This window comes from Eretmochelys imbricata, chromosome 14 (genome assembly GCF_965152235.1).
Source record: "Eretmochelys imbricata isolate rEreImb1 chromosome 14, rEreImb1.hap1, whole genome shotgun sequence".
Classification (NCBI taxonomy): Eukaryota; Metazoa; Chordata; order Testudines; family Cheloniidae; genus Eretmochelys; species Eretmochelys imbricata.
Window position 1 is genome coordinate 51,887,061 of NC_135585.1, and position 27,525 is coordinate 51,914,585.

The following is a 27,525-nucleotide window of genomic DNA, read 5'->3' on the forward strand; positions in this document are numbered from 1 at the left end:
GCAGGTGGGGAATGGGACACTGGGCCTTTCACCTCTAGGGGGTGCCAGCTCCAATCTGGCCCCAGCTTAAACGTATTTTCACACATCTCTGGGATGTATGGTCAGGCTCTTCCAGGAGAGCCAGCTGGGGCCCATGCCTGCCAGGGGCCTCTCTGATCATGTGCTCTCACCATCTCTTCCCCAGATGCCCCATGGTAGCAGCAGGAAGTTGGAACAGGTCTGGCAGATGAAGGTCCTGTGTGGGGAAGGGAAGCAGAGCAGTGTCAGGCCCCATAGCGGAAACCTGAGCTCAGCTGATGGCATAGCACATAGCATGTCTACTCCCTGACCGACCTACCATGCAGCCCACCCAGTCCCAGGCACACACCAGAACAACCACACTTGGGCAATTGCAGACATGCAACTCACTCACAATGGACCCACTCGATCAGACGCACAACACACCTGCCTGCCTGTTCACAGACATGTAGCCTGCCTACAGGGCACCTATCCACAGTTGCCTCAACTGAGATCAGGGCCCCGTTGTGCCGGGTGCTGCACAGACACACAGCGAGAGACAGTCCCTGTCCCAGCTGAGATCAGGGCCCCAGTGTGCTGGGTGCTGCACAGACACACAGTGAGAGACAGTCGCTGCCTGAAAGCTCTTGCAGGCTGAACAGAAGAGGTGGAGGAAGGCTCATCCCCATTTTACAGATAGGGAACCTGAGGCTGCTAAAGGTACAAGGGCTTGCCCAGGGAGTCTGTCAGAGTTGGGAATTGAACCCCAATCTCGAATCCCCAGCCTGCAGCTCCCCTCTGCTGTCATAGTGCTGCCTGTCCTAACCCCCTCAGTGGGCTAGGGAACCCCTTCTATCAGGGTTCTCCCTTTCCATGCCAGATGCTCCCATAAATCCTAGGCAGCTGGGATCCCAGATACCACAGTGATGGCCATCGTATAAAATAGGAGATGGGTCAGAAAAGTCTTTTGGGGGGGTGGCCTATAGAGACTCCCATTCTGTGGTACTGAGCTCCCTCTTGCAGCCTGATCTGGGGGGTATGCTCTCTTTAGGGATGGGGACGCTGGTGTTGCCATGATATTCCCCCTGCCCTGGCCACTGCAGCCTATCCTGAAGTGGGGGAATCTATCTGTGGGTGGGAGGGGAGGTCCCCACAATTGCCTCTTCCCCAACCACCATGGTTGACAGGAGGTGCCCTCTTCTTTAATTGTGAGGGGTGGAATGGCTGGCCCTTTACAATATTCCTCCCTCATCCTGGTGACCAGCCCGGAGGTGATGGTGTCCCCCAGGATTGGATGGGTCACCTCTATAATACACCCTTGGATGAAACAGACCAAGGTTGGGAGTGGGAGGTCTGTTACTGAGGGACCAGTGTTATTATGGGGGAGACAGACTGAGGGGGCCCTTCCACTGGGAGATCCAGACTAAGAGTGTCTCATCATTTGAGGGGATGTCAGACTGTTATAAGTGGCTCTCCAATATTGGGGGACTAGACTGTAAGGGGGTTCTTACGGGGGGTGGCAGGTTGGGGGAGGTGCTTATGGTAGCGGATAGTCCTTGGGGTTCCCTGTGATGGGAGAGCCATTGTTTTGGGGGTCTTGTATAATGGCAGGACCAGATGGGGGGGTTCCTATGGAATGAGGGGGAAGGCAGAATGAGGGGGGCAGTCCAGGGGGTCCCTATCATAGGTTAGGCAGCTTCAGGGAGCAGAAGGACTTGTTTATTGGGAGGATCCCTATGATGAAGACCAGATTAGGGTGTCCTGTCCATTGGAGGAGGCAGAGGTAGTTCCTTATCTGAGCCAGATTAAATGGGTCCTCTCATTAGAAGGGTGAGCCTTTGGAGTTGGGGGAGTCCCCTCAATTGCTGATCATAAATTGGTGGGCCCCTCTATTTGGAGGGCAGCCTATGGGAAGCCCCCTTTAATGGGAGGCAGATTAGGTGGATCCCCTAGTTTGAGGGTGATGAGGCTTTGGGTGCTCCCGGATATTGGGTGGACTTGGATTTGGGGGACAGCTATTGGGATCTTATGATGCCCTGGGGCAAAAATGATGAGCACCCCTTACCCATCAGGGTCTGGGGCAGGGGTGATGGGCACTTATTACTCATCATGCTCTGGGACAAGGATCAGAAATTACCCGTCGTGCCTTCGGGCAGGAGTGAGAGGCGCCCATGGCCCTTTTTTGGGGGAGGGAGCAGAGTGAGAGAGGGGGCGGAGCAAGCTCAAGCCCGTGGTTGCTAGGGAGGCCCGGTTGCTAGGGGCGGGACCAGGCCACGGAAGCGGGGCGTCGCTAGGGGGCGGTGCGCGCGTTGCTAGACGGGCGCCGCGCGCCGGAGGACGGGGCGGGGGGCGAGCAGCAGGACCCGGATGCCGGCGGGCGATGGAGTTCCCTTTCGATGTGGACGCGCTGCTTGGGGAGCGGGTCACGGCGGTGGACCAGCACCTCCAGCCGCCGGGCCGCCGGGGGCCCGGCTACACCGCGGCCCACAGGTAACCATGGCAACGGCCTGGCACCCCGCCCGGCGCGGGGCCGCTCAGGGGTCATGACAGCTGGCACGGGGGGGGGGGGCCCTAGGGCACGATGGGTAACGGGTGCCCATCACCCCTGCCCCAGGGCACGATGGGTAAGGGCGGGACCCTGCCCCAGAGCACCTTGGGTAACGGGTGCCCATTACCCCTGCCCCAGAGCACCTTGGGTAACGGGTGCCCATTACCCCTGCCCCAGGGCACGATGGGTAAGGATGGGACCCTGCCCCAGGGCACCATGGGTAACAGGAGGTGTCTCCTGCCTCAGGACATGATAGGTACCGGGAGGATCCCATAGGTAATGGGTGCCCATCACCCCACCCCAGGGTATGAGAGGTGCTCCTTCCCCAGTGTGTGGTGGGAAGGGGATGCCTGTCACCACTGCCCCAAAACTGCAGCCAGGACGTGGTGTTGTCACTTATCCCGACTAATGGCACTGGAGTAGGGGTGTAGATGGGGGTCCTGCACCAGGCAGCAGGTGAGGGTTTGCCATAGCGCTCTCCCCATGCACAGTTGGGGTCAGTCCTTAGCTTCCCCCTGGTCAGCCTGTGTCCAGGCTTTGCCAGGCTGGCTTTCGCTGGATTTAGAGCACCCCAGAGTGTCCAACTGAGGGCGGCACCAGGGTGGAGTTGTTTTGGAGAGCCTGGGTCCGTTAGGATCATTGGCATTTCCCCCCCATTTGGTTCCTCTGGAGCCTTCCACAATGGTGTTTTGGGGATATAGGAGGCAAAGACTCCAGGGATGATGGGTAATAGCTATTCTCTGCCCTGGGGTGTGATGGGTAATAGCTATCCCTCATTGTTGCCCCCAGATATGATGGGTATTAGGCACCCTTGTCCTGGGGAATGATGGGTAATAGCTGTTCATGTGATTGGACTTTGGTGCAGCTGGGTAAAAGGGGCATGCTGGGTAAATTGCACCACCTGTGCTGGGTATAATCTGCCACCCCTTGCCTGTGGAGCATGCTGGGTAATTGCCACCACTTCGTCACGAAGTCACTTCTTTAAATGGCCTCTGGAGTGTTTTGCTGACTTTTGAACTATGGGGCGGAGGTAGAGGAAGGGCCAGAACCCCACATATTGTAAACTACAACCCACAGTTCCACTAGTGAGCTATGGGCCTTGCATCTCCAGGTGGCCACGTATCTGCACAGCAGTGCCATGTATCTGTGCCACAGTGTACCTGGAGTGATGTAACCCTGGCTATGGAAGAGTGTGGTCCCTCCCAGTGAAGGACTGAGAAACATAGGCTGGGGATTGGGGTGTGTGGGGCACTCCTGGGTTCCATTCCCAGCTCAAGAAGGGGAGTGGGCTCTAGTGGGTTAGAGTGAGGGGGAGGGGGGGCTGGGAGTCAGGACTCCTGGGTTCTAGCTCCAGCTCATGGTGGGTTGGGGGCGGAGTGGGGTCTAGTGGTTAGAGCAGGGGGATCAGGACTGCTGGGTTCAGGACTGCTGGGTTCTATCCCTGGCTCTGGGTGGGGAGTGAAGTCTAGTGGTTAGAGCGGGGGGCTGGAGGTCAGGATTCCTGGGTTCTGTCCCTGACTCTGGGAGGGGAGTGGGTCTAGTGGGCTAGAACTAGGGTGACCAGATGTCCCGATTTTATAGGGACAGTCACAATTTTGGGGTCTTTTTCTTATATAGGCTCCTATTACTCCCTACCTCCTGTCCCTATTTTTCACACTTGCTGTTTAGTCACCTTAGCTAGAACAGATCTTGGTGTTTAGTTGTAAATGGCGGGGGAAGGAGTAACAGAATTCAGCAGAAGGCAAAACTCCGTTGGATTCCATCAACTCCAGCCCCAGACGGGCTGGGCAGCATTGATCCCTACATTCTATTTCTCCAGGCCTTTGTCCAGACCGAGGTCAAAATATCTCCAGTGCTCACACTCTGCCCTCCTCCCTTGGAGAGACACTTGCATAGGCTCAAAGATCTGCCCAGCGCTAGGGGGATGGGCCCTGATACCCAGTTGGAGAGGCCCTCCCCATCCCTCTTAGCTCCCCCCTCTATCCTCTAAAGAATCCTCCTCCCTTCAGACACTCACTGGTAGACAGTTTTTGCACTGGGAGCTGGGGAGAGGCTGTCAGCAACATACAGCCGATTAAATCTTTCCTCTCTGCTGCTGCTGCTTCATGTCTGCATTGCCTAATGGACTGCACCAGAGTGCAGTGGGTTGTGAGAGTCCCTCACGATCCCCTGAGGCCCTTCCATTGTGGCTTACATGGGGTTTTTATGTTAAAGGACTGAGGGGGTGGGCTGGTGGGGAGAGCAGGTGGCCAGGGCATTACGGCCACCCTTCCAGGGGTTCTACCCCCAGCTGGGAGGGGGGTGGGGTCCAGTGGGTTCATGAGGGGGCTGGGAGCCAGGGCTCCTGGGTTCTGTTCCAGCTCTGGGAGGGGAGTGGGGGTAGTCTTAAGCAGAGGAGGCTGGGAGCTGGAGAACAATAAGGTATGGTCTTGTTGATGTTTTTCCATGTGAATGCGTCTCAGACACAGCCTGAGCTCCTGCGGCCCTCCCACCCCCTATGGCATTTAGGGGCTCAGACCCCTTTCCCTCAGCAAAGGTTGGGCACAGTCCCTCCTTCTGTGGGTGGCTCAGACTCCAGCGAGTCCTAACTCCTTTGCTCTCCTCTGCTCAGGGTGGATCTGCAGCAGCAGCTCATGACCATCATAGACGAGATGGGCAAGGCCTCGGCCAAGGTAAGGCAGAGTTTGGAAACCGAGGAGTTAATGGCACGTGGGATGGGATTAGGCTCTGGGGTGGGGGGAAATAGGGGTACCAGGGTCAGCCAGATGTGAGCTCTTCCACCCTTGTTTACCCCGCCCTGTTATTTGAAGATGAAGGCTCATCAGTGAGCTAGAAAATGGGTGAGCTCAGGAGAGTGGCGAATGGGACAGGGCGGGGGCTTTACCCTCTAGGGGGGCACTGACTTCGACGTGGCCCCAGGGCAGGGTACAGGCTGGCTTAGAGGGCCAGGAGGCACTGGGTCCGATCCAGGGCTGAGCTGTGGTAGTTCTCCTCCCCAGCACAGCTTTGCCCTCTGCTCCAGCTCTCCCCAAATCTGTTTCTAGGCCCAGAACCTGCCGGCCCCAATTACCAGTGCCTCGCGGATGCAGACAAACCACCACGTTCTCTACATCCTGAAGGACAATGAAGTGAAGACGTGAGTCCCTTTGCGACCCGGGTTTGGTTCCCGAGCCATCCCTGTGGAGAAGGGCACGTCATTCTGCATCAGACCAGTGGGCTTTTCTGGTTTATTAGCTGGCCTCCCCAGATCAGACCCATGGGCCCATCTAGCCTGGTATCCTGCCTTCCCAGATCAAACCATTGGCACAGTCTAGCCCAGTATCCCACCTCCGTTGATCAGACTGATGAGCCCATCTAGCATGGTATCCTGCCTCCTTGCATGAGACCCATGGGCCCATCTAGCCCGATATCCTGCCTCTCTGCATCAGACTCATGGGCTCATCTACCCCAGTATCCTGATCAGCGCAATGAACACTTTGGTTCTGCCCCTCACAGCAACCAGTGCTGGGTACTTCTGAGAAAGTTATAAACTTCCCCCAATGCACCCCACTGGGCAGTACCCTCAGATGATGAGAGATTCCTTCTTGGCCCCCATCCCCTTCCTCAGGTGGGCATCAACTCCTGTCCTGAAGCCTGAGGATTGGATGTGTCTACACCTGTCTGCTCCCCTACATGCCTCATTCCATAAGCGCCGACTCCGTGGGTGCTCCAGGGCAGGAGCACCCACAGGGAAAAATTGGTGGGTGTTCTGCACCCACCGGCAGCTCCCCGCCCCCCTGCCCTCCTCCATCACCCCCATCACCTCCGCCTCCTCCCCTGAGCACGCCGCGTGCCCGCTGTAATGATGCTGGTTCTGGTGGGATCCAACTGAGAGTGCCAATTCAGGACAAATTGCTTAAAGCAAGGCAGTTACAGCCCAAGGCTGGGGTTTTTCCACCTCTAAGGCAAACCAAACCAGCCAGACAGAGAGGACTTTGGTTTTACCCCACTGGCTAACCACAAGTCACACAAGCAATTCCCTTGGACGCTCCAGTTTCCTAGTATCGCCACCAGTGCCACTCGTTAGGGAGATAAATGATTATGGAAACCAATACCCCAGTAAAAGAAAAAAGGTTCTCTCGATCCCAAAGGACCAAGCCCCAGACCTAGGTCAATATACAAATCAGATCTTACCCACAAATCACGCTGTTGCCAATCCTTTTAGAATCTAAAGGTTTATTCATAAAAGGAAAAAGATATAGATGAGAGCTAGAATTGGTTAAATGGAATCAATGACACACAGTCATGGCAAAGTCCTTCGTTCAGGCTTGCAGCAGTGGTAGAATAAACTGCAGGTTCAGATCAAGTCTCTGGAGTACATCCACAGCTGGGATGGGTCTTTCAGTCCTTGGTTCAAAGCTTCAGTGTAGCAAAGTTCCTCCAGAGGTATGAAGCAGGCCTGAAGACAAGATGGAGGAGCTGCAGCTGCTTTTTATATTCTCTTGCCATGTGGTCTTTCTTTCTTTGTCCTAAAGACAAGCTGTCCATCACATGGCCTGGAAAAACCTCAGAGTTCTGTCCATAGGCATGTCCCTGCAAACCTTGCTAAGTCACCGAGGTGTGTCTGCCTTCTCTCAAAGGGTCAGTTGTATAGCTGATGGTCTTTAATGGGCCATCAAGCAGGCTAGGCAGAGCTGACACCAACTTGTCTGGGGTGTCACCCAGAAGAATAGCATAAGTTTGAAATATAGACAGTATAGAGCCAATATTCATAACTTTAACTACAAAAATGATACACACATATAGACAGCATAATCATAACCAGCAAACCATAACCTTGTCTGAGACACCTTATTTGACCCCCTTTATACAAGCTTTGGTGCCACTACAGGACCCTGGTTGCAACAATGATCTATACAGTCCCAGTTCATGTCAATAACGTCACACCTGCCTTTTCCCCCTAGCTCCCAGCACTTGCGCCGCAAAACAGGTGTTCCGCGCAGCTGGGAGGGAGGGGGGAGGAGGGGGAATGTGGCATGCTTGGGGAAGAGGCGGAGCTGGGGTGGGGATTTGGGGAAGGGATCCAATAGGGGCAGGGAGGGGGCGGAGTTGGGGCGGGGACTTTGGGGAAAGGATTGGAGTGAGGGCGTGGGAGGGCGAGCACCCACCGGCGCCAGGGAAAGTTGGCGCCTATGCCTCATTCAGCTCTTTGACAGGGTAATGTCCTGCAGCAGTGAGTTTCACAGGTTCTCATTCCCTCCCCCTCTACATTCACCATACCATAGATTTTGGAGGATTAGATGGGACCTTCGCTCACCTGTCCATGGCTCCTCTGACCCTATGAAGCTGGTACCATAGAGACTAGAGGAACTTCATGCACAGAGAGGACAATCTTGGCTTCCCATCAGTGTGTGTCTCCTCTGTCTCCTCTCTCCCAACTTGATGCCTTCGCTAATGTCCCCTCTTTTCCTCCCCCATTGCAGAGCAGGGAAAGGGGCCATAATCGGCTTCCTCAAGGTCGGCTACAAGAAGCTCTTCCTGCTGGTGAGTTGCTGTAATGCAGCTCTGAACTGGAGACCCAATAGGAGATGCGCTCCCCTCTCAGTCAGCGCTGACCCAATGCTCCAGTGCGGCACTAGGGGGTGCTGTGCTGCACGAAGCAGAGTGGATGGCTCAGTAGGGGGCACTGTCCCCTCACAGTCTGTGCTAACCTCAGTGGTGTGCTGTCTAACTGGCCTTTTGTGTTCCATTCACATTGCGATCCTTGTTACTTGGATCAATTTCAGCATCAGGGGAAAAACCTCTGTTGGAAAAGTTTCACCCAGCTTTAATCAGGACTCCTGGGTTCTATCCCTGGCTCTGGGAAGAGAGTGGGTTCTAGTGGGTTAGAATGGGGCCGTGGGTGGGGGCTGGGAGTCAGGACTCCTGGGTTCTATCCCTGGCTCTGTGGAGGGAGTTGGGGTCTAGTGGGTTTGGCGGGAGCTAGGAGTCAGGACTCCTGGGTTCTAACCCTGGCTCTGGGAGGGGAGTGGGTTCTAGTGGGTTAGAACGGGGGAGGGGGGGGGGGGGCCTGGGAGTCAGGACTCCTGGGTTCTGTCCCTGGCTCTGGGAGGAGAGTGGGGTCTAGTGGGTTAGAGCAGGGGTGTCCATGAGCCAGGACTCCCAGGTTCCCTGACTTTTCAGGGCAGGTCACCTATTCTGGGGGCCCCCTGGTTATTCAGCACTGCCTGCATATTCCCTCCCTCTTCCTGCCCCCCCTTCCCAGGATCGCCATGGGGCTCACAACGAGGTGGAGCCGCTGTGCGTGCTGGACTTCTATATCCATGAGTCGCTGCAGAGGCATGGCTATGGCAAGGAGCTCTTCCAGTGCATGCTGCAGGTGAGAGCAGGGGCCCAAGGGAATTGCTCTGTCTGGGAGGGTCCCTCTCACCCCTTTCCTGCCTCCCTGCCATGCCGGGTGGGAGGGTTTGGGGATCACCCAGGCCAGTGAGGGGGTCTGGCACCACCTGCCTTGTAAATTTGGGTGCCATCATGCCCATACGGCTCAGGGCTCTGATTCCAGGCATAAAGGTCTCACTCTGGCTTCCACCAACCTAGTTACTCCTTGCAGGGTGGCCCCACTAGCCCAAGTCGTCATGTCGTCCCCCCCCAAAAAAACCCTGTCTCTCTGAATTACCCCACATTTGGACCTTTCCCTTCTGGTTCCCTCCTTTCCCCCCCCCACCCCCAAAGGGGTGAAATCTGCCCCCAGTTATCAGTTCCCTTTGTCGCGCAGGCTGCATCCTAGAGCCCGGCTTGGAGGAGAAATAAGGGGAAAAGTTGATTGAATAGAGAAATCGCAGTGCCAAAGGGGAAATAGTGAGGGAAAGCCAACACGGATGAGCTCCGCGGAAAATAAAGACGCTGTCTCAGGCTTCACGCTTCTCTGTTAGCCAAATTCCCTTTCCTGATGCCAGTTACCTGAACGGTTTCCCAGCACGCCCTCTGTTCTAGTGGGCCACAGACAGCACCCTGCTTAGATGCCAGCCCTGGACAGCCTTCACTTCCTCAAGCCTTCTTCCCTTTGGACAGGCTTTATGGGTTTCATGTTCCCCCCGCCCAGACTGTGGGAATTTACAGAGTGCGGGAAACTCCCTCCTCACCTAGTTTTCCAAGACTGGGGTTTTCTTGTCAGTTTCAGTGTTTTTCCATTAACTCCAGTAATCCCCCAGGAGCTTTCCCTGGGCAGGTCAATGCTTGGTGCCCCTGCCTGCCTGGTTGCTTCACACCCCTGTCGGGAGGTGATGCTGTAGTTGAATCCTGGTTACAGTTACAATGTTCTGAACAAAGAAAAGGAGTACTTGTGGCACCTTAGAGACTAACCAATTTATTTGAGCATGAGCTTTCGTGAGTGAGCTGTAGCTCACGAAAGCTCATGCTCAAATAAATTGGTTAGTCTCTAAGGTGCCACAAGTACTCCTTTTCTTTTTGCGAATACAGACTAACACGGCTGCTACTCTGAAAAATGTTCTGAACATACGTGCATATGGTCATCACCAGAGCCTGTACACAGATTTCCTCATGGCCACAAAGTTCAGGTCACTACAAGCTTTCATTAAAGACCACCCTTGACATATATTGATACACAGTAATATTGTCCACAACCAATTGATTCAGTCACTTATTCTGGCGGGTTCAAACCCCCTGTTCTCCCCTTGGGGTGTCTGGATCCTGACTGTCACAATGCGTGACCCCATTGATTCATCTGGACCTGTATTCCCACATCTTTGGGGGACCCCATTGGTCCATCTGAGCCTGGATTCCAGACCCCTGGTCGGTCTGGTATCCGGAGTCTGTGACCAGGCCTGAGGCTGCTGGGAAGTGGCCAGTTAGAGGTGGTGGTTGTGACCAGGAACTGGGTTCGGGCTTACCAACTGCTTTCACATGTGGGCCAACAGATGGGAACAACCTTAAGCAGCTACTGACCTGGAGCTGGAATGGAATTGGTGCCCCCTAGAGGCGAAAGGCCCTGTGTCCCATTCCCTGCCCCCCTGACCCAGCCAGTCTCCCAACCAGGGACCAGATTGGAGCTGTGAATTTGGTAGGGCCCTACCCATTCCCCACCCCCTGCGCCGGCCAGTCCCTTAGCTGAAGATGTTGCTTGTACCGTGGGTGTGTTTAATCTTGACCCTGTGACCTTGACTAGTCCCCGATTGTGTCTCCTCTCCGGCTGTCAGCGTGAGCAAGTGCAGCCCCACCAGCTGGCCGTGGATCGCCCCTCAGAGAAACTCCTCTGCTTCCTCCACAAGCACTACAACCTCCAGGGGACCATCCCCCAGGTGAGTCGCACCCTCTGGCTCCTCCCATCATCCTCCGGGGGTGAGGGACGGATACACCCCATTGTGCCGTTGGGGCGGCGGAGGGCATGTACTGAGTGATTCAGCAGGAGCAGCTACTTTCTCGGCTGCCAGCCATGCCAGGGAGCTGCAGAGGAGAAGGCTCTTGGCACGTTGGAGGGCCAGAGGGGCTGATTCTCAGCTCCCCCGCTCCTGGGCTTGGATGTGGCTTCAGGCCACCTTTGTCCTCCTGGAGCAGCAGGGGCCTGAGCATGACTGGGCAGGGCAAAGAGGAGGCTGGCGAGGGGCAGGCATATGAGGGTATCGGGGGGGGAGGGGGGGCTGGCTGGTGCTAGGGGAATGGGGGTGGGGGAGGCTGGCACTGGGGAGTAAAGGAAGGGAGGAGGGGGGACTGGTGCTGGGGCACAATGGGGTTGGCGGGGAGTTAGGGGAGGAGCTGTCTCTGGGGCGGAATGGGGGCAGCGGGGGTGGGGAAGGCGGCTGGTACTGGGGTGTTGGGGGCTGGCGCCAGGCGGGGGAGTGGGAGTGGGGGCAGGAGGCGTCAGAGGCAGGAGTTTCTCATTGTCCGTGGCCTTCGCTTCTCCCAGGTGAACAACTTTGTGATCTTCGAGGGCTTCTTTGCTGACCAGCACGGTGAGTGGCCTGGCCGTGGGTGGCCCTCCCTCTCCGTCAGCAGGGGGCGCTCCCCTAACATGTAGCCCGTACCCTGCCCAGGGACATCCCTGAGTCACAGCCGCCAGCTGGGGGCTGCTTTGATGGCAGCTGCAAAGCCCAGCCTGCCCCCTAGGGGTCAGCGTCAGTCCTGCTACCCCATTGCATAGGCAGGGCTACCCCAGAGGCCTGGGGTTTAGACCAGGGGCTAAGACAACAAATCTGGAGGGCAAGTGGCAGCCCCGAGGGGGTAGCAAACACCCCCAATCGGAGCGATAACAGCACCACTCAGTCCTGCTTTCTGCCTGGTGGGTCCTGTCTTTCCACTGCCTTGTGGGGTTTCAGGCCTGAAGCGAAAAGGGGAGGTGGTCTTCACCCCTTCCCGGCCAGCTGGGCCAGCTAGCCTGGGTGGGGAGCAAACAGGAAACAAAAATTGGGGTTTGGCCCCTTTAAGGCCAGGTGCATTCTGGGAGTTGTAGTCCCCCAAGAAGGAGCTACAGCTAGACTTGCGGGGAAGGAACAGGACCTCTGCTGTATCCTGCTTCTCACCCGGACAAAGGGCAGAATGGGAAACTGAGGCACCGAGCAGTGAAGTGACTCACCCAGCAAGCCAGGTGGCAGTGCAGGGAATAGAATCCGGGTGTCCTGTGTCCCGGCCCACTGCTCTAACCCTTAGGCAACCCTGCCTGTGTTTGAATCCTGTTAAGCTCCAGGCCTCAGGACTCTCCCGTGTCCGTGAGTTCCACAGGCTCATGCTGACTTCATTCATATCAGTGGGATTTAACCCTTTGTGCTGCCTTCGTCTCCTCCTCCCGCTGCTGATCGTCCCAGAGCTGCGGTGGAGGGGTGGGGGGCAGTGTTACCGAATGCCTCTGGAACTTAACCTCACCCTTTTTTCCCCCTCATGCTCGGGCCCATCTCATATAGAGAGCTGGTGCATTCTTAGCATGCCTAGATCCTCCCTGCCTGAGGTTCCTGGCCCCCATGCTGCCATGCCTCCCGTTGCCCTGGGGGTGGCATTCTCTCTAAGCAGCATCAGTGCAGTAAGGAACTCGTACCTCTCCCTGAGTGTCTCCTCCCCTGCATCTCGCCCTGAACCCCACACAGAAGCCCCCTCTTCTCCTCTGTCCTGTGATGACCCCCCGAACCTCGGCTGATCTGACCCCATCTTGTCAGCTTCCCTACCGCCGCTTCGGCACCTCCATGTGCAGAGCAAGTGGCACATTACAGCTTGTTGCTGTCTACATGGCACGTTCATCTCTGTGCAGATTGACAGGCTGTTACCTCATGCAAGCATTATTTCAACCACAGCTGTAACGCAGCCACCTCTGGGGTGGGCCGCGGCAGCTTCTTAACAGCCAGGCAGCAAGATTTCACAGAGATCCTCAGCCTAGTACTGAAATGCAGCCACTTCTGGGTGGGGCAGCTGATGAACAGCCATGCAACAGCACCACCCAGAGATGGCTTAACCAGCGCTGAAATGCTGCCACCTCTGGGGTGGGGCAATTGGATAACAGCCATGCAGCAACACAGGGATTGCTCACCTACCACTGACCCGTGTTGGGGGTGGGGCATAGCAGCTGTTTAATACTCATACCAGAGCATAAGGCCAGATATGATGAATACAGTGACTAGCAGCTGTTTGGGACAGGAAGTGAAGAAGAATTTTTCTTCAGTTACTCCATTAAAAGTGTAGGGAAGCTCGTGGAAGTGGGACTAGGAGGAGAAGAATGAAGAATGAGTGCCTGATTGAATGCGAGTGATCGGCACCTTGAAAGGACACTGCCCCCTATGGGTCAGCACTTACTGAGGGGAGTGCGCCTCCTACTGAGCCCCCACCCTGCTCCCTGCAGCACAGCACCCCCTAGTGCTGCTCTGGGGCATTGGGGTCAGCACAGCACTCCCTACTGAGCCCCCACCCTGCTCCCTACAGCACAGCACCCTCTAGTGCCACACCAGGGCATGGGGGTTGAGTCTTCCACTCTCCCATCATTCATCCAGTACCATGCTCTGAGCGCCAACCTATAGCAGCATCAGGAGCAGGCTGGCCAGTGCAGCAGCGCTCTGTCACCCTCTTGAGGCAATTCAACCACACCACGCCCTGCTGCCCTAATCCATTCTGTGCCAGGGTTGAAAGCCGTCACTGAAAGGCAGCATGCGGGATCGAGCTCTGCAATTTGCCCTGCTTTGCGGGGAGGGGACGCTACGTTCCAAGCCGGGGACTTGCAGAGACCGATTGAATCAGCGTCCCTATCTAGACGCCTTTATCCCTGTCACACGATTTCCATTCCCTTTTGTTTTCAAAAGCCTGCCCAGCTGGAACAAAGAGAGTCCTTTGTCTCCCACATGCATCGAGCGGGGAGCTCGGGACAGCTGCCATCTCCTACTGGTTACACCCCCAGGCCATCATATCAAATGGCCTCTGATTTCCAGCCCCTTGGTCGTGGGCTGCCTGACTCCAGACACCTCCAGCCTGGCTCTCAGAGGTGCTGATCACGCACAATGCCACTCATAGACAGTGGGAAATGTGGATCCTTGGGCAAATCACTTTAGCTGAGCACAGAGAAGGTGAAGGGGTGACTTGATCCTAGGTTGACCAGATGGCAAGCGTGAAAAATCGGGACACTTCTTTTTCAGGGGGCGACGGATAGAGTTGCCTATTTAAGACAGAGCCCCTAATCTTGGGACATCTGGTCAGCCTACTTGATCACTGTCTAGCAGTACCTGCATGGGGAAGAGAAATCTGATAGTAGGGGGTTCTTCAGTCTAGCACAGGGGTTCTCAAACTTTTTGTGCTGGGCCCCCCTTTGAAAATATTTCAGGCTGTGCCAACCCATCTCACTCTTGGTACCAGACATAGCTTTCGCAACATGAGTGCAGATCCCTACAAAGCTAAGTAACCGTACTATGCCCCCCCTTACTTCTGTGCTGCTGCTGATGGCGGCGCTGCCTTTAGAGCTGGGTGCCTGGCCAGCTGCAGTCACTTTCTGGCCGCTCAGCATGGTACGGTATTGCCACCCTTACTTCTGTGCTGCTGCTGATGGCAGTGCTGCCTTCAGAACTGTGTGGCCGGAGAGCGACAGCGGCTGGCCGGGCACCCAGCTCTGAAGACAAGGAAAAATGACGAGCAAGAGAAAATTACGGACATTTGTTTGTATTTCAAAAATCCACCCAGACGGAGCTTGGAGGACCAAAAAGAAGGTCATATCTGGGAAAACTCAGACGTTTGGTCACCCTATAATTTGTGTGATCTCGCGACTGCCCTACAATAGTCTTGAGATCCCCTTTTGTGTTGGGACCCCCAGTTTGAGAAACGCTGGTCTAGCAGACAGAGGTCTAACGAGATTCAACGGCTGGAAGATTGAGACTGGTATATTTTTAGCAGTGAAGGGTATTAATGGTTGGCCCAGCTGTGCTGTGCTGGATTCTCCATCACTGGAGATTTTAAAATCAAGAACGGGTCTTTTTTTTTTCCCCATAAAAGATCTGCTCTGGTTCAACCAGGGATCAATCCAGAGCCGTTCTGTGGTCTGGCTTATCCTGGAGCTCAGATTACAAGTGTCCCATCTGCCCTTAAAATCTAGAAAGCGGATCCTAGGCGACAGGGGCCCAAACATGCAAGGGAGACTACAGTCAGAGGCTGCTCTTGGATAGGTTGGCCCAAGCGTCTCTGAAAACAGGGAGCATCTCTCTGTTCTGGGTTTGGACGGCTGCTGAGCAGTGACTGGGTGGTAGGGGAATGCAGATATAATAGCGACGAATGTTGCTTCTGCTCCAACAGGACCCTTCCTGGCAGAAATGCTAATGCCTCATGGGGCCGCATCCCATTCAGTGATGGGTTGGTGCCCTACACGCTGCTTTGTAGGGCTTTGCCGAGTCTAGCAATCAGTGTTTCAAGCACTAGGGTACCTGCCCCTTTCTTCCATGGTGGGGCAGCTGGGGAACAGCTGCATATTAGCGCTGCACAGGGATTGCTCGTCAGACACTGAGATGCAACCGCCTCTGGGGTGGGGCAGGAAGGGAACAGCTGCACAGTGATGCTGCACAAAGATTGCTCATCCAGGGATGAAATGCAGCCATCTCTGGGGTGCGGTAGTTGGAGAACAGATGCACAGCAACTTGGCACAGGGATCAATCAGCCAGTGCTGAGATGCAACCACCTCTGGGGTGGGGTGCAGCATCCATTTAATGGCGAACAGCAACAGTGCATGTTTTGGAAAGGAAAGGAAACCTACGGGGTGTGGTGCTTAGAGAGGCAGTACAATGCAATCAGCCATGGTGAGATTTGGCCAGGACCCTGGGGTGCGTTTGCTGCAGTAGCGCCTACTAGCCCAGGCACAGCCCAGGACCCCGTTGTGCTAGGCGCTGTACAGACCCAGACCAAAGTGACCGGCCCTGCCCCGAAGAGCTGGCAATCAAAGTTAGGCCAGGAGTGATCATGGCCTGGTTTGGAGTGCTCCAGTGAGCCCAGGACGGGTTTGAAACCTCCAGCTCTGGGATGTGGTAGTTACGATCTGGGCCAACCCCTTCTGGCCTCTGCCTTTCTGGGACTGACCTTTCTCACCCTCTCCCTGCAGCTCCGGTGAGGAAGTTGCCTCCAAAACGTGCTGAGGAGGAGATAAAACCCTACTCTCTGACAGACCGAGAGTGTAAGAGACCTGTTGTGCCGGCCCAGGGTGGGGGGCAGGGACTGGGACATGGGGCCTTTCCCCTCTAGGGGGCGCTGGCTCTGATCCAGCCTGTGGATGGGGGACTGGCTGGCTGGGGAATGAGACACAGGGCCTTTCCCCTATAGGGGGTGCTGACTCTGATCCAGCCCGGGGGGAGGGGCGGAGCAGTCTGGTTGGCTCAGGGGGTGGGGAATGGGATGGGGGCGCTGGCTGTGATCCAGCCTGTGGATGGGGGACTGGCTGGCTCAGGAGTATCCCCACCTAGGATGTGCCCCTCTGTCCCCAAACAATCCCAGGAGGTTTGGTGGCGCCCCAGTGGCTGAGAAGAGGCAGCACTTGGCTGTAATGAACATCAAAGGGGGGTTGAGGCTGCTGGACCCTGTGGGCCCTTAACCTGACTAACCCAGCCTGCACTGCCTAGTGTCACCACACAGGGACGCCTGGACTCAGCAGGGCTGTGACAGGGGGTCCCCTGAAATGAGGCTGCTGGCACGTGTGGTTTTCAGTATGTCCCCCCGTTTGCTTTGACTGGAATGGGGGCTAGAATGATTCCCCTTTCCCTTCTGCCCCCAGCCCAGCTGCTGCACTGCCCACTCCCCTTCTGCTTCCTTCTTTGCTTCCCTCACCCAGCGCACCCCCCGAGGGTTCTTTACTGCCCTGCACAATGATCGCACTGCACCCACCAATCAGCCGTCAACCACACTGCCCTCTCCAGGAGCCGCTCCCACAGCTGTTGCGGGGGAAGCCACCTCCCCTCTGATGGGGGAGGGCAGATCCCCACCCCCCACTTTGCAGAGAGGACAGAATGGACCCCCCCCACACACACACACACACACTGCTAGCTGGAGGGGTTCATCCCATTGCTACCGCCACACAGCATAGGCAGATGGACTGGACTGTCCGTATTATGTTCTATCAATCTTATCTAGCCTCCATCATCATAGGATCTGAGCACCTCACAGTAGCCCTGGGAAGCAGGGCCCTGCTATTAGCTGCCTTCTGCAAATGGGGAAACTGAGGCACATGGAGGCTAAGTGACTTTCCCAAGGTCATTCAGGGAGTTTGGGGCAGAACCGGGAATAGATCCTGGGTTTGCCGAGGCCCAGACAAGCACCCTTACCACTGGGCCATCCCTAGACAAGAGAGGCTGAGAGCTGGAAAACAACCTGGGCCCGTCTTTCTTAACGTGCCCCTTTGTCACACATCTTGGACCTCTCTAGCAACAGGAGGCCCCAGAACTCTATGACTTTGCAAGGTTCACTCCCTTCCCCTTTGTTAATCCAGGATCCCAAGGGCCCCCAGGCTGTACCTGGGTTAGGAAGGGGGGTGGGGGGCACGGAGCAGGGCCAGAGGGCCTGATCCTGGGCATCTCCCTTCAGTCCTGAAGGAGGAGGTGGAGCCACCCTGGCCCTTCAACCAGTCGCACTCGCTGACCCGCTCCAGCAGCCTGGGGAACTCGCCGGTTCGCACCTGCCTCAAGCCCTTCCTCAACGAGCAGGAGCTGCTGCGGAACCTGCGCCTCTGCCCCCCGCATGCGGCCGCCCACCACCTGCTCAACGGCGAGCTGGGCGGGCCGGCCGCCCAGAGGCGAAGAACCAGGTACGGGACGGGGGACGTTGCCACTCTAACCCTGATGGATCCAGCCAGCATTGCGCCTAGGAGCCTGGGCCCTTTTATGGAGGGCATCCTGCTGGGTAGTGCCCGGTCACAGGGATCTGGGCGGCATCCGATTACAGGTGGTTTCCATTAGCGGGGATCTTGGCTGCTGGGCAGCACCTGCTCCTGGGGATTTGGGATCTGAGCTGCCAGGCGGTGTGCGGTTCTGGAGATCTGGGTCGCAGGGCTGTTGGATGGCATCCAATCCCATGAGATCTTGAGGATCTAGAACACAGGCTGGCCTCTGATCCTACAGATCTTGGATCTGGGCTGCTGGTTGACGTCTGGTCCTGGCAATCTGGGGGATGTGGGTGCAGGGTGGTATCTTCTCACTCAGCCAAGAACCAGAGGAGAGAGCAGGTAAGGGGCAGCATGACCCTCTTCCTCATTCTCCTGGTCCTATGTTTTGAACTGCATTAATGCACAGCTGCTCAGCTCTGTCCCCCCCCGCAGTTACCCGGAGAGGGCAGCTGCAGACTGGATGTGGGGCCTCCCTGCTCTGGGCCAGACTCAGTGGGGCTGTGAATGAGGGGGAGTTGCTCAGCACCGGGGAGGTGGAAGCAGCTGTTGCGTCGTTTGGCGAGCCCTGGCTGGACCACCTGCATTGCACGCTTATCCTGATCATCCACGTCTTGCACGTCCACCCCAAGTGCTGCCTTGGGGGGGAGTTGGCCTTATTTTGCACAAACTGCCAGCCCTCGGTTTGTGCGCCCATGCCAAACTTTTCCCCTTCTCCGGGCTGCACACGCTGCCGCTGAGGCCCAGATCCCCACCCACTAGCGTCGCATATTCGCTCTAGTAGCAAGTCAGTGCAGATTGTCCTCGATTTGCACTGGCCAGGTGTCAAACTGGTGCTGTTTCCCCTGCTTCCGCACGTCCGCATTGAGTGCTAGATTGGTGCCTCCCGTTCGCAGCGAGTCCCAGATCGGTGCAAGGTGCACTAGTTTTGTGGGTGAGTGCCGGATCCATGCAAGGAGACCACCTTTTGTATGTTCCCACCGAGCGCTGCACTGGCCCATGTTATACTCATGTTGCACACTGTGGTGTGGGATCTGTGCAAACCACGCTGATTTTGCATGCCAGGTTGGAGCCATGTGATTTTGCACACTTATGTTGCACACCACCATGTTGCATCCATGCAAATTGCTCTGATTTTGCTTGCTCACCCTTTGCAGGTCAGGTGTTGGATTTGTGTGAGCTGCACTGTTTTTACATGCTCACTGTTTGCACACACACATGTTGGATCTCTGCATACCTCACTGATTTTGCATGCTCACTTGTTGCACATTCAGATGCTGGATGTGTGCGAGATGCATTGATTTTGCACACTCAGAGGTTGGATTTGTGTGAGCCAGTCTGAATTTGCACACTCAACCTTTGCAAGCTCAGATGTTGGACTAGCCAACTAGTTTTGCACACCCACCCTTTGCACACCAGCATGTTGGACCTGTGTGAGCCATACCACTTTTCCATACTTGTGCTTTGCACACCAGGTTGGATCCACATCAGCTATGCTGCTTTTGCATGCTTGTGTTGCACACGATAGTGTTGGGTCCATGCAAAGTTTTCTGATTTTGCACACTCACACTTTGCCTGCTCAGCGTGTTGGATCCATGGGGGGTGCACTGATTTTGCAGGTTCACCATTTACATGGCCGGGGCCAGCTCAGTGCAACCCCCACTGGTTTTGTACGCTCATGATTTGCACCCACAGCTGGATCCATGCAAGCTGCACTAACTTTTGCACACTCATGCTTTGCATACCCAGGTCTGGATCAGTGCAAGCCACGCTCTGAGCTGCTCTCACTTGACACCACTGCCAGCCAGTTCAGCTCTGGGCTAGTCACCCAGCTTTGTCCCTTGCCTCCTGCTTTCCAGCCAGTTGGGGGTGGGGGAGGGGGGGGTCATTCCCACTTTTTCCTGCGCCGCTGAATTTGGCCCAGCAGAACCAACACCTGGTGCCTTTAGCCATTCCCACTGCGCCCCCAGAACCACACAGTAGCTCAGGAGACCAGGCGGGATAAGAACCAGAAGTCACCAGCCATCTCTTTTTGGGTGAGGGGGAGAAAGGGATCTTGCTTGGTCACATTTCCCCCAGCCTGCCTGGGATCTAACCTGTCTTCTCTCTGTCTTTCTCTCTGCCCCCTCCTCCCCATCCCAGCTCCCTCACCCGCTCGGAAAAAAACAGCTATTGACGTCGCCGCTGTGTCCCCCACCCCGGCCCCGGCTTGGTCGTCCATTTGTGTCTTGAGATCTCAGGCGGCGAGAGGGGGGGTTTCAGCCCCATCGTTCCTCCACAGCCCTTTTTTATAGGCTTCGGTGGGGCTGGCGCAGATGCTGGGTTATTTCCGGGGCTCAGTGGGTGTTTTTCCTGGGCTGCTTGTTTTTCTATGGAATGATCCTAAAACTCCCTCCGAAGAGGGATCCGGTCCCATTAGCACGGTAGTCCCCCCCACCCCCTTTTTTTAAATATGCATATGTTGTACTTTGGATCCAAAGCTCTCAGAGGTTTACAGTGGGAAATCTGGTTCTGATCGTCCCTCCCGTGCCGGATCTTGAAATGGGATCTGCTGCTTGGTGCCAGATCAGATCCTCCCCTTGTGTTTGTCTGTAGGTGGATTTAAAGAAAAGGATCCACTGCAAATTGGCAACTGCAGACTCAGAAATAGGACCCCCTTGTTTGTCTTGGGATCTAACTGGGATCCACTATAGATTGCCAATGGACTTAAACTAGATCTCGTCAATCCACTCTAGAACCAGGTCCCCTTGCGTGTCATCGTTGCTGGGTCTACTTGCAGATCACCAGTGGCTGACTTAAGGATAGAATCCATGTGTATTCCTTAGTAGGTGGATCTAAAAGCAATCCACTAATTTGCTGACTTAAAGGGATTCCTTTATTTTTCTCAGTGGCTGGATCTAAAAAGGATCATAAAATACTAATCTCATCATCAGAAATAGGATCCCCTTATGTTTCTCGGTAGATCTAAGTGGGATCCAGTGTGGGTGGAGTCTAGAGCAAGGTGCCCCTTGTGGTTCATGCTTGCTGGGTTTAAAGGATCTACTGCTGATCACCAATTACTGGTTATGTTTCTTAATTGGTGGATCTAAAAGGGATCAGCTGCAGGTCACCAATTCCTGGTTTTAAAATGAGATCCCATGTGATTTGCAGTCGGTAGATTTAAAAAGATCCACTCTCGCCCACTAACAGAAGACTCTGAAATAAAGTCCCTTTGTCTTGTGTGGTTGCTGGATCTAAAAGGGATTTGCTGCCGATTACCAGTTGCTGGCCTCAAAATATGACCCGTTCCTTGTTTCCCAGTGGCTGGATCTAAAAGAGATCCAGTGCAGATCACCAGTACTGACTCCAGAATAAGATCTGCTTCTCTATTCTCTTGAGTAGGTTAGAAAGGGATCTGCTTCATGCTGCCAACCACTGAAACCAAACTAAGATTGAGTTGCATTCTTTGACTGGTGCATCTGAAAAGGGGCCTGCCTTAGCAACACCCAAAACCGACAGGCTACTGGGTCCTCCAAAGGTGATCCACTACATGTTGCCAATTGCTAAATCCAACAAATAGAGTCCGCCCCCAGCTTCCTGATTGCCTGGGTTGCCACATGGCTCCATTACAAATGCCTCCTAAAAAGGTTGTCTACAAATTGCCAATGGCTAGAGCCTCAGGAAGGATCCACTGTTGACTGCCAGATCCCTCCGAGGGGTCCCTTCAGCTGACAGATCCATGGTAGAGATCTACAGAGGATGTGGCCAGTACCCAGATGCCCCCAAAGGGAACCACTGTTAATGACTTCTCAGTTGCTTTTGCTCCCGTTCCCCTGAAGGCGTCACAGCTGTTCATGGGCAGAGGAGTCTAATGGGTTAGAGCAGCGGGGCCTGGGAGCCAGGACTCCTGGGTTCTATCCCCAGTTCTGAGAGCTGAGGAGGGGCCTAGCAGGTTACAACAGGGGAGCTGGGAGTAAGGAATCTTGGATTCTATCCCCAGCTCTGGGATGGCAGTTGGGCCAAGTGGGTTAAAGTAGGACGGCTGGGCGTAGAGATCCCTGAGTCTCTTCACAAACTCGCTATGTGAAACTGGGCAAGTCCTTTCACCACTTGGTGCCTCAGTTTCCCCATCTGTAAAAAAGTATAAAATTAGGGCCCCATCTCCCAGGGATGTCATGAGGCTTAATGAAAGTGTTAATTAGTTAATAATTATTAACACTGGAAAACTTTGGTTCAAAACCTCCCTGACCTGAATCTGGTGCAGTTATTTTTAAATTATATTAAAACCTGAAGGCCCAGCTGAGATCAGGGCCCTGTTGTGCCGGGCACTGCACAGACACACAGGGAGAGACAGTCCCTGCCCTAGCTGAGATCAGGGCCCCGTTGTGCCCTGCCCCAAAGAACTGACAATCAGACCAGGCATATAAGGGAAGGATTGTTCTCTCCATTTTACAGATGGGGAAACTGAGGCCAGAGAAATTCATGCCTAGATCCTCAAAGGTATTTGTAGATACCTGTGATGAAGTGGGAATGTTCTATAGTAGTTATATGAGACGTCTGTATGCCTCAGTTTCCCCATACTCCGTGCTTCCCGTCAATACTGTGACAGTGGCAGCCTTTTTGAAACAAGGTAACCATTGGTTAGTCACCCTGCACACGGCAGCTGGCGGTTCTTAGGTCAGCGTGGAGGAAAGAAGGTTCAAGCACAGCAAACTCCATGATCAGGCTCTGTCTCTCAGGCCGACCTCCTTCCTCCGCTCCCAGCTTCCCCCCAGAAGCCGGAACTCCTCCCACACCTGTCACTCGTTTGTTCTGGGCTTTTTGCTCAGCTTCCTGGCAGAGTGGCAGGGAAATCCGTGAGGCCCTGGAGCTCGGTCACTGGCCCCCTTATTATTCTGGGTCAGTTCCTTCAGGGCTCTCGGCTCCACCCAGGCAGGGAGGGGACCCCCACCTATGTCTCTTAGCCTGCTCTGAGTGCAAACTTAAATCAGTGTTCCTCCTCTGGGTACCCGTGCCACATGCAGGGGAAACTGAGGCACACACAGGCCTCCATACAAATACGACAGAAAGTCCCCTCTCCGTCACAATGCCCACTGAACTCACTGTTACGCACCTAGATACCTGGGAGGATCTGCATCTCCAGGACTTGCCGAAGGTCACACCCGCTCAGTGGTAGAGCTGGAAACTGAGCCCAGAGCTCCTGGTTCCCAGCCCAGGGTCTTGTCCACCAGCCTTCGAGCGCACAGCTAGCTCACTGGGTTGACAGTGTCTTTCTTTGATCTCTGCCCCTGTTTGTCCCCTCCCAGCTGCCCAGGGCTCTGAGCTGCCTTCGGTCGTTAGCGTTCAATGCGGGAACGTGAGCTTTTGTTTACATTTCAATAAAGTTTGGAGATTTTTTTTATTATTATTCAAAACGTTCCATGGAAGCTTTTGTCGTTTATTGTTGCACCACAGGGGCCGAGGGCAGCTGCACTGCTCTGCCCGTCTCAGCTCTGGAACCATCTTATGGAGCTGTGCCATCAGGAGGAGAGTGGGGTCTAGTGGTTAGGGTAGGGAGGGCTGGGAGCCAGGTCACCTGGGTTCTATCCCCATCTCTGGGAGAGGAGTGGGGTCTAGTGGTTAGAACTGGGTGGGGGTCAGAGTCAGGACTTCTGGGTTCTATCCGTGGCTCTGGGAGGGGAGTTGGGTTTAGTGGTTAGAGCAGGGGGGGCTGAGAGCCAAGACTCCTGGGTTCTATGCCCAGCTCTGGGAAGGGAGTTGGGTCTTGCGGATTGAATCTCATCGATCCCTGCAGGTATGCAGCACATTGCCGAGGGTGGGTCTGTCTGGGGGTACAGAACCACTAGTGGTTGCCTAGCCAGCCCCTTTCACCAGCTACTGGGTACCCTGAATAATAAGCTAAGCGCAGCAGTTTGATTGAACCCCTCCTGAAGGTCTGCGCAGAACCAGCCAGGGTCCCTTGGTGCTGCCTGGCTCTGGAGTATAAACCAGGATGGGTTTGCCAGGCGCTGTCCTCGCTGCTTTGTATCAGCTGGGATCCTCTCAGGCCAGTAGACTGATCACTTACATGGCTACCATTTTGCACCTCCAAGGATCCCAGAGTGATTTCCACCTCTACTGAAATGCAGCCACCTCTGGGGTGGGGCAGCTGGAGAACAGCCGCAGAGGGACTCTGCAGCCATTTAGGACAGGAAGTGAAGTGGGTCAGTGGATCCTGTAGGGGGAAAGGGCAGGGAGGTGAAATGCAGGTGTCAGAGTTGGGATTTGGACAGGGTCCTGTGCAAAGCAGGCCTTTCAAGATCACGAGGGTTGTCAGGAACAAGGGCATCGAGATCAGCACTGAGTGCAAGGGGGAGTGCCCCAGGCCGAGCTGCCATCCTGTTCCCTTCAGCACGGTGCGGGCCAGGGTGTCAGCACCACCTGTGAGGGGAGAGTGCCCCCTGCTGAACCCCCCACCTTAATTCCATTCCATCACGTTGTCTGTGCTCCTGTCCCATGAGACTCCATGCCATGTCTGCCCTCCCAGCTTGGCATCCCCCCCACCCCTCACCTTCCACCTCCTCCTCATCACGCCCCCCCCCGTCTCCTCCCCTCTTTCCCCCAGGGGGAGCGCTGTGGGGCAGGACGGCCTTGTGGCTCAGCGGAGTTCCTACAGCCGCTACGGGAACCCTGCCCCATTGCCTGACGGGGTGGCCGGCGGCGCTGAGAGGAGAGCGGGTGAGTGGGGTGGGCGCAGGGCCCCACCCCGAGCTGGACTGGGGTTTCCACCTCTCACTGTGGGCGGGGTTGGGTGTGTCTGGGCTGGGATCGGTTCTTGGCATCCTGGCAGGTGGACATCTTGCTGCTCTCTCCCATTGCCTCGAAGCCCAGCACTCAGGCTGCAGCTGCCCCCAGAGTCTGGCAGTTCAGGGGGTCCTGTCCTAGCCCCCTGGAGCCAGCTGGAGTCCTGCCACATCTTCGCTGGTCTCCTCTTGCTGATCCTCTATCCCTCACCCTGCTGCACTGGGCATTGGGGTCAGCACTGACTGCCAGGTGCACTGAGCCCCCCACTTCCTCCCTGCTCCCTGCAGTCCCGAGGTGGCGAGGGTTGGGGGGACTGGGAGCGACTATCAGGGAAGTTACAAGAATTGCTGCTCACTCCCCATTTTGCTCCTTGACCCAGAGAGCAGCCGAGAGCCACTAAGGAGACTCCAGGACTCAGAAGGCCGGTAAGATTCGTGCTTCCGCTGCCCGCCTCTGGGACCCCTCCAGGACACCCCCTACCTCCACAACCTGCTCTCCCCCCACTTCTAGGACCCCATCATGACCCCCCTCCAACCCACATTCCCTACACCACCTGCCTCCCCTCTGCTGGGATCCCTCCCCGGGCACCCCATGCCACCAGCACCCCAACTTCTAGGACTCCTCTGTGATCCTTCCTCCTCTGGCTTTTGTTCCTCACATGGCCCACCTCCCTCGTTGCTGGGAGCCCTCCCCTCCCCCGATCCTTGGCTTGTGCTCCCCACGTCTACCCCCCACCACACTCTAGCAGTATTCGAGGGGACACCCCCCCCGGCTCTGACTGGTGCCTCCCTCTCTCTATGTCAGGTTGGACAGCACAATGATCACCAGCCAGGACACATCACATCCAGCTCCCCTACCCCAGCCAAGTGGGATGGTCCGTTACTCTGAGGGCACCTCCCTTCCCACTGAGCTGGCCCTGACAGACAGGACTAAGGACCCAGGCGTCCGGGCGGCCCCGGAGTCAAAGCCCTCTGGCCTAGGAGATCCTGTGGACTGCCTCCCTCCACGGCCCGGCAGCAGGTGGTACGACCCAGCCGGGGTGCCATGGGGGAAGCAGCCATCTTGGACGGTAGCGGGAGTGTCACGGGATGCCCAATGGATCCGCTACAAGCAGGAGTATCGCAACACCAGGCCCTGGTGAGCAGGGGGGCAGCTAGCACTAAGCCAGCATGGCTGCAGAACCCCAGGCCTACGGGCCCATCTAGCCCGGTATCCTGGCTCCTCCCTGCTGGGACCAATGGGCCCATGTCGCTTGATATCCCAGTATAAGCTTGATCTTCTACTGGCTGGCATGATTCCCCTGAAATTCTACCTGGTCCATCCCAGCCCTTGGTGGCTTTGGTCTGGAAAGTTTATGAAGGGGTGTCACATGAGGTTTTGGAGAGAGAAAAGGAGGCCCCATGCCCAGGCACCAGCCTCCTTCCCCTCTCCCCCGTGGTGTTTTCACAGGGGTGGTTGGCAAGGAGAGAGGAGCCAGGGAGGGGGTCACTGCATGGAGGGCTCAGAGCTGGAGACATCAGGGAGCTGGGCAGTGGGAAATGTTCTCTCTAAACTCATGTTTGGATGGGAAATTGGGTTTTCGAGGAGATGGAATTGTTCCGTGAAAAGTGACTGCACCTTGTGGGGAATTTCCATTCCCTCCCCCCAACACCTCAAAAAACCCTGAAAATATTTCAATTCTGCAAGGCTGCCGCAGTACCTCATGGGTGTTGTAGTTCAGTTTACTTCTGTCCCCATTGTTGACTATGGACCAGGCTCCCTGGCTGGACTATGCCTCCGATGATGCATCTGCCTCTCTCCCCAAGAGACTGTGGTGAATCATGGAAGATGTAGTCCTATTAGGAAGCCCAACCTAGGGAAGAACCTTTGGGCATGAGACACCTGAACTACGATTCCCATTATGCAGCATGACCAGGGACTCCCATGATGCAACCGCCTTCCCTCTCGAAGAGCTCACGGTTAAGGCTGCATGTCTGTCATGGTCACGGAGGTCATGGAAGTCACAGTGTCTTTTGCAGTGGCCTGTGTTGCTGGCTCAGGGGCTGCCCTGGGCCAGCAGCAGTTTGGGTGTGGGAGAGGGCTCAGGGCTGGGTCAGGGGGTTGGGTTGCGGCACTTATCTCGGGTGGGGGGACTCCCCAAAAGCAGCCAGGATGTTCCTCCAGCTCCTAGGCAGAGGGGCCAGGGGGCTCTGCACGCTGCCCCTGCTTGCAGGCACCACCTCTGCAGCTCCCACTGGCTGCAGTTCCCGGCCAATGGGAGCTGCAGAGCCAGAGCTTGCGGCAGGTGCAGCACACGGAGCCCCCTGCCCTTCCTTCCCCCTTGCAGCTGCAGGGACATGCAGGCTACTTCGGGGGAGCTGCGCGGAGCCAGGTAGGGAGCCTGCCAGCCCTTCCAACCCGCGGGGCACCAGCAGGGATCCCATGCTGTGCGCTGTCACCCACCCACCCCAGCACCCATGTGGGTCCCAAGCCACGCCACCAGCACCTCCAGTGCCCCTGGATCGCCCCCCCGCAAAGAAACTGCAGAGCCCCGGCCCAGATTTTAGTTAGGGGTATATATAGGTCATGGACAGGTCACGGGCCATGTATTTTTATTTACTATCCGTGACCTGTCCATGGCTTTTACTAAAAATACCCATGTCCAAAAGCTAGCCGTATTCATGGTACGTCATGGGAGATGTGTACACTGGCGGCCTCGCCTACAGCAGAATAACCCCTCTGAATGGCAACTCCCATGATGCATCTCCCTGAGAGACTGGTGCATCATAGGAGATGTAGTCCAACCAGGTAGCTGGGCCTAAAGACACCCGAACTACAACTCCCATGAGCACTGTAACAGCTTGTCCAAATCAAAATATTTCACTTTTCAGACTAAATGTTTCCTATTTGAACTTTTGCTGAAAGATTG

The 27,525-nt window shown here is 55.8% G+C and overlaps 1 protein-coding gene across 4 annotated transcripts; it reads left to right on the forward strand.

Moving 5' to 3' along the window:
• Positions 1–26,689, forward strand: ATAT1 (alpha tubulin acetyltransferase 1). Of its 4 annotated transcripts, none has more exons than XM_077833530.1 (12): positions 1–690; positions 5,154–5,217; positions 5,590–5,681; positions 8,008–8,068; positions 8,790–8,903; positions 10,741–10,842; positions 11,448–11,493; positions 16,089–16,160; positions 17,561–17,780; positions 24,439–24,551; positions 24,997–25,042; positions 25,422–26,689. In XM_077833530.1, exons 2-12 carry the CDS (start codon positions 5,179–5,181, stop codon positions 25,756–25,758), a joined length of 1,242 nt encoding a protein of 413 aa, XP_077689656.1. In that variant the 5' UTR covers positions 1–690; positions 5,154–5,178; the 3' UTR covers positions 25,759–26,689. The 4 variants fall into 4 exon arrangements, with proteins under 4 accessions (XP_077689656.1, XP_077689655.1, XP_077689657.1 ...); XM_077833529.1 differs by lacking the exon at positions 1–690 and adding an exon at positions 2,362–2,487 and having other exon boundaries at positions 5,157–5,217; XM_077833531.1 differs by lacking the exons at positions 1–690; positions 24,439–24,551 and adding an exon at positions 2,362–2,487 and having other exon boundaries at positions 5,157–5,217; positions 25,422–25,613.
• Positions 26,690–27,525: the final 836 nt, after the last annotated feature.

What these genes read in the sequence shown, in the direction of transcription:
- ATAT1 (XM_077833529.1), top strand. Translation starts at nt 2,378, where the DNA reads ATGGAGTTCCCTTTCGATGTGGACGCGCTGCTTGGGGAGCGGGTCACG. An exon ending in GGCTACACCGCGGCCCACAG is followed by an intron (nt 2,488 to 5,156) that starts GTAACCATGGCA and finishes TCCTCTGCTCAG; the next exon opens with GGTGGATCTGCAGCAGCAGC. An exon ending in CTCTCTGACAGACCGAGAGT is followed by an intron (nt 16,161 to 17,560) that starts GTAAGAGACCTG and finishes ATCTCCCTTCAG; the next exon opens with TCCTGAAGGAGGAGGTGGAG.